Source organism: Pundamilia nyererei, unplaced genomic scaffold, assembly GCF_000239375.1.
Source record: "Pundamilia nyererei isolate P.nyererei 1_Seehausen unplaced genomic scaffold, PunNye1.0 scaffold00089, whole genome shotgun sequence".
In the NCBI taxonomy this organism is placed as follows: Eukaryota; Metazoa; Chordata; class Actinopteri; order Cichliformes; family Cichlidae; genus Pundamilia; species Pundamilia nyererei.
The window spans coordinates 2,276,703-2,283,388 of NW_005187490.1; the positions used below are offsets into that span (position 1 = coordinate 2,276,703).

The 6,686-nt window shown below is 37.5% G+C and overlaps 1 protein-coding gene across 2 annotated transcripts in view; it reads right to left on the reverse strand.

The window, feature by feature from the left end:
• cetn3 (centrin 3) overlaps nt 1-2,737 on the reverse strand; it is a 4,896-nt gene extending 2,159 nt beyond the window's left edge. The window contains exons 1-4 of one of the 2 annotated variants that reach the window (XM_005739142.1): nt 2,571-2,737; nt 1,254-1,389; nt 934-1,048; nt 622-813 (exon numbers count right to left, since the gene is read on the reverse strand). In XM_005739142.1, the coding sequence (XP_005739199.1) occupies nt 622-813; nt 934-1,048; nt 1,254-1,389; nt 2,571-2,587 (460 nt within the window). In that variant the 5' untranslated portion in view covers nt 2,588-2,737. Of the gene's footprint in view, nt 1-621; nt 814-933; nt 1,049-1,253; nt 1,413-2,570 lie in introns of those variants that run through there. The other variant, XM_005739141.1, reaches the window with a different exon arrangement.
• Between the last annotated feature and the right edge of the window lie 3,949 nt (nt 2,738-6,686).

Consider the following 6,686-nt stretch of genomic DNA (forward strand, 5'->3'; position numbering starts at 1 on the left):
AATCCCACTGTAACCCCTAACTGGCTCTAAAATTTGAGTATATTTCATATTTAAAATCAGAAAGAAAACCCCATAAAATCAGGGTAGAAAAATGGGATACATTGACAGTTTGGAGGAAGTAATTGCATCATTTAACTCAAAGATTAATAGAAGAAAAAGAGTCTACGTAATTATCAATGGTCCTGAAAGTAGCTGAACATAATGGTACGTCTGTGAGATGGTTATGAGTAATTTTGCTCTAATGGTTAAAATCTCATGAAGGCATTATTAAGTAAGTTTAAAGAATGATTGACTCAATAGCGCTTAACAGAACCACAAACAATTTTTTGAGATTTGAGGCTTTCTTTTTCAGAGGAGCGCCAGTAGCCAGAGTCGTACACGGTAAAGATAAAAAACTATTAAGATATGTATTTTTCCCAAACTACTTGACGATAAATATGTCTCCATACGAGCACCTTATAAATGGTGTTCATACGCCTCTTTTGTACGTACACCAAAACAAACAAAAGTCCCACTCATCCACTCCTGTTCACTTAAACAAACTGAACGCATTTCCCTTCTAGGGATTAAATATATAGCAATAATTATCAATGTCGAAGAAAAGAGCAAGTGCTGACTTACTTTCACCATCTCCGTCAGTATCAAACTCCTCGATCATGCTGCGGAGCTCTTCATCGCTGATATTCTCCCCAAGTTCCCGAGCCACACGTCTCAGGTTCCTCAAACTGATCTTTCCTGATTCGTCATCATCAAACAGCTTAAAGGCTTTCATGATCTCCTCTTTCGGATCTCGCTCTAGGATGCGATCAGTCACTGCAGAACCATACATAACATGCATCAGAGTTACTGAAACACTTCAGTTAAAGATGTCAGAGATTTTCTTCCCCTCGGCCCCTGTCTGCACAGGGGCACATGCAGGGAAAGCAAACTTACAAACTTCGCTGAAGTCCTCGAATGTTATTTTCCCATTTCCCTCTCTGTCATAATCCTTAAGGATCTTGAGAACATCCACTTTCTTCACTTCAAAGCCGAGTGCACGCATTGCCACCTGTTGACAGTTTGTGACAGTGAGATGTTTCTGTATTCCAACAGCAGTACAGCAGATGTAAACATGTGAGGAAAAACTGCTTTTTGAGTTCATTATGACAGACATATTGCACATTTTAACATACTAAACACAGCAGATTAAATACTGCATCACCGGACTGTTCTTAGCTGTCAAACTTGTTTTCCTCTCATCATCCAGTGCTCACCTTCAGCTCGTGGTAGTCAATTTCTTTGTCTTTGTCTGTGTCAAACAACTCAAATGCTTCTTTGATTTCATGTTTCTGATCCTCAGTGAGCTCTCTCCTCTTCTTACGCTTGGTTTTGTCTGCCATGAGCTCCGTTCTGGAGAGAGACAGATGCAGCATGTGATACACAAATGTATTGCACATCACATCATATTGCAAACATTTTACTTTAACTTAAGTGACACACTTATCTGCTGTTACCCCAAATTAAAGCTTCAATACAGAGTATGTTGTACAGCGTATGGCAGAACACCACAGCTTTACAGAAGAAGGTTAGCTAAAAAGCAAAGGGCTGACAAAACACACAATAGACAAATATGCAGGCAGTGCACTCAGTGTTTAGACAACGTACACAGCCTTGTGATCAGTTTTACCCAGCCTGAGAAAACAAACTTAAAATCTGTAACTATTTACAGACTGAAGTTTACAGGTATCTACGCTCTGTGTTTGCAACACAAGCAGAGTGCAGTGCATATATATCGTTAGCAATCTAACGAAGTATCTACGACCAAATACTTATTCAATAATATCTGATTTATCAGCAACTTAACAACATGATAGAGTAATACTCTGACACCTGTTTATCTAAATATCAATAACATTACAAAAATAACATAACAAAACAAATTGACTGTAGTATCATTCTAACATTAATTGTCAGATACACATAACACTGAAGTGTTTGGCTGACAGCTGATACAGCTACTTTCCTCGGTTAGATTTTCTTTGTTTTTGGTCCTTTTTCCCCTTTCTGTGCCAATTCAACACAAGATTATCCATGTATAATATTTAATATAGGATTTCCCCCTTACAATTCCACTACACGTACACAAAAGTGTATGTGCACTGAATAAAACGGAATCAGCAACTATGTTGGTCAAGAATGCTGATTTGTTTAAAAAATAAATGAGAAAAAAACGCTCCTTTGTACTGTTACTGATGACTTTGTGCTGTGGCTATCCAGTCGATCCTTACTGAACGTAAGGATCAGTACAGGGGTGGCATCTGAACAGTAGTTTTGCAAATAAATGTGGTCTATAGTACAGTACATTGTAGTCGTCCAAGTCACATTCAAAGAAACGAAAAACAAAAAACAGTAAGCAGCTAACGTCGACTGATTAGTAGCTGCAGCTAATTCCTATGCACTATCGCTCCCGAACAAACACAGCAAACGCGTTGCAAAGTTAACATGCTAGCGCCTCTTATGTGAAAGAGCTAGCGAATAGCTCTGTGCGCTGGTTTGAGGAATGTTGGAATAACTGCGACAAACCGGCTTACCTCAGAGACAGGCTCATTGTGAGGGGATTTAACGGCCCTGAAACAATTACTCTTATTACTGTCACCAAACACAATATCACCGAGGCCGACACACAACAATTCCGTTTATCCGCGCTCACATTCACCAGGCAGCAGCAAATTGCTTTCTGATTGGCTTAGAGTCTTCTTCTTCTTCTTCTTCTTCTTCTTCTGCTTATTTATTTATTTTAATATTTCCTCTAGTGCAATCGCAGCGGATCGGAGCAGTATCGCAGCCAGCTCCACGTGTGCTGCACTGTAGACGCAGTATACGTGCACATGTGTATGGCAAATCAATACATATCATCTAAACTACGACGATTATAACACGTAAAGGTCTCTAAAATGTAGTAAGTATTTAAGTATAATTCTGAACAGTATTCACCATAGAACAAAATCCTGTGAGTGTTTTGTTTTGTTTTTGCCGCATTGTGTGCCAGCTATGTTTAAAAGCTATTTTATACGAGGCTGTGACTAATTATTATTTAAATTAATGTTTAAAATGTACTTGACATCATCATCATCATCATAATCATCATTATTATTATTATTATTATTAATATTAATATTATTATTATTAATATTATTATTATTATTTCTTTTTATTTTTTTAGCAGTCGTAGTAGTAGTAGTAGTATTTCAACTGCTGAACAAAAGAATATCCTATGTAGGATAAATAAAGTATTTTTAATATTGTTGTGCTGATATTTTCTTGGTAAGTTGATTGATTGTTTTTTTTAAGCATTTAGAAAATGATGCTGGACCTTTGCAGTCAATGCAAAAAGAAAATGTCGAACCATGAACATATGTGTTCACATATGTGTATTTTATGTCTCCGTCTTCCTACTCTAGACCTCCTCCACCTGAATAAAAAAATACATTTTCATTTTATTTATTTGTTCAGCAATCAGTAGTTGTTTTTTTCATTTGTGTCTCTTTGTAATCTTTTCAGATTTTATTGAGTTTTTAACAAGAACTCTCAACTTCAAACAGAAACCCTGCAGGAGTCTTTTAAATCTATAACAATTTTTTAAATTATCATATTTTAAGGTGTTTTGTACACAATTACCTTCATATAAGATGAATGCTGTGCAATGAAAAATCTGTTTCTCTCTGAAATGCAAAGTATGGATTATTGTTTGAGAAGATCACGTCAGGTGTATGTATTTTATATAACAATCTTCAATCTGAATCTTTATTTTTCTGCAGATATCATAGTGTGAACCTTTTGATGAGGTGCAGACATGAGTTTGATTTCAGTAGCAGGTGCATCCCCAGCACTTCCTGAATGGGCATCTTTCTCCTGCTAACCAAATGAGGTTCTCTGTTTTCTATCACCTACACTTTCAATTCTAACACATACAGCATATTTTAGTAAAAGCCACATTTACCCATTGGCACATACATGCATGTGATTCTTTATGCTGCTCTAAGTACTTCATAACTAAGTGGTGGGACTCAAACCTCCAACTTGCCACTCTATCTCCTCTACTGCCTGAGCCACAGCCACCCCCTCCGTCAGTACTGTATAACTGAGGTATTAATTACCTCAAGGGATGAAAAATGAAGGCAGTGCTTTAAGTGCCAAAACCTGCAGTTTCTCTTACAAGACATTAGCTGCGTTGCTCTATTATATCTTTATTTAGCAGTATACAGTGTATACCACTCATGATAAAAACTGTAGTCTTTTCTCTAAATTAAAGACATCTGCTGTCTAAAACTGAGTATTGCAATAATGATGAGAAAGCCTCTCTCTTCACTGAGCCTTTTGTTACAGGCAGGGCAGCAGAGGGATTATGCTGTGATTATGCTCCAAATGAACACTACTTACACCATGAAGATATCTCGTGCTTATTTCCTCCATCATGTTGTAGCCTGCATTTTCACTGTGAGTTCAAGATTTGCTTTCCTTACCAAATTTTCCATAAAATGCAATAAAAGCTTGCATTGCAAGCTTGCAAAAAGTATTTGCATATTTGTTTTGAGGCAAGCCGTTAATATTTCACATACATTAAACCAAACCAAATTAGAAAACTGGTCTACCTTTTTTATAACTTCACTGAGATTGAACTGGGCTTTATTTATTTATTTATTTTTGTCAGCCAAACATGGGAACACATTATATAAAAGCAACAAATTCATCTCATTAAGAGTGTCAGAGCTGAACTGAGACACACACCTGGGGACATCCACTGTTTCTTGTAGAACTGAGTTCAACTTAAACAGTCAGCTGTGGAACAGCAGACAGAGGCTTCTTGTGCTGCTTATGTGAGCTGCCTCTGTCTTCAGCAATAGAGAAACACCTATGAAACAAAACATACCAATGCTTGCTATGCTTCCCATCAGTTATTTTGCACTGCTCAAATATATTACACACAGTGTCCACTATATTAGGAATGGCTCCTTACTTTCAGAAAGACTCAGTTCTGTATTAAAGGTGAACCTTCTTTGATAATCTGCTAACATATGCTAGCATGTCATTGCATCACATCAGTTAAGCAGATCTTTAAGCGCTTTCCAAAGGTGTTCTGTGAGACTGAGACCTAATGAATGGGGAGGCCAATGAACTAAACACAGAGTTTACCCCATACAAAATTATCCCAAACAACCCAACTTAACCCTTGTATGGTGTTCGGGTCTGTGAGACCCGTGTTCAGTTTTTGTCAAAAGAAAAATTAAACAATTAATTATTTTTTCACGTGTAAATGTGTTGTGTCTTTCCACTCACTCCACTTGATTATAACTGATTTATTTATAACATTTTATATAAAAGAAAAACGAGAAGCACATTAATTCATAAATGTGATCTAACAAAGGTAAAGGGAAAAAATTAACCATGTTTGCTGTTCATATGTCTTGTAATGGGGATGAAGTAAACATCTGTTGAGTAATTTAACATAAAATTGTTTGATAGTGTTAATTTGGAAAGCCAAAACTCTAGCGGGTCCACCAGACCCATGAACACTGGCTGAGTAACAAAAATACGAACACCACACAAGGGTTAAAAATGTAATTCACACAGTCCCTCTAAGAGATACCATCTGCCCGAAAGGTAATAAGTATCCGCCTATCATGTTTTCCAGGATGTTAATTCATGCTTTTCTGCCAAAGACACTGCTCATTTCTGTGCAAGGTGTATTCTGGCAGTGATCTCTGACATGCTGAATTATGGGATTGCTGTGAGCTCCTCAAAAGTATGATCTTTTTGCATGCAGGGAACGTCCATGAAACCAGAACATTAACCTAAAAACATAGTGTTTATTGACTAAGTTTCGAAACTTAAAAAGCAAAACAAACAAGACAAAGCTATCAGATGGCTGAAAGCACACTCTCCTGTCTGATTAGTCCAGAAAGTATGTATAACCAGTAAAATGATCAAATATTAGAAAACTCTTGGTAGGGAGCTTTTATGTCATTTATTGCATCACAAGTGTTTCAGATATTTTAGTCACAGCCAGATAGTTCCAAAAACGTGCATCCTCCATTATCTGGTGGTTCTAAATTTGCAATAGATGAAGCACGGTGTTTAAATACTTAAGCACATATAATAAAGGCTGTATGAGTAGGTGAATGTGGTTTATTGTATAGAGCGCTTGGGGGTTCATTCATTGACAACTCTTCTGTAGTTATCTGAAGGCAGACATTTCAGATAAAACGGTTCTAGATCTGCTTATCTTTCCAGTCCATGTGAATGCTGTCTCTTCAAAGACTTTCTTCACCACTGTCATGAACTTCCTACAGAGAGTTCTCACTGGCAGTGACAGCACTGTGTGAAGTAGGTGCCACTGGGTCTCTGGTTATCTCCAAGTGAGTCTCCTGTTTCACATGTGTATGCTGAGATAGAAGCTGGAAGGAAAGCAGATCTCTGTTCCTCAAAGTCTCTTCTTTACTTGATAATGTCCTGACGTCCAACCAGGCGTAAACTGTTCTTGTAAATCTGAGGCTTCATTCCCTTTTGCACGAGCAAAATGACAGAAATGACAAATGGCTCATAACCAAACTACACCCTGCTGCAGTGAATGGGTTCCCTCGAGTGCAGTAAAGCATCATACTGAAGAAGAGATGGGTGCGACTGTTCCTGCACAGATGTTCCATCGG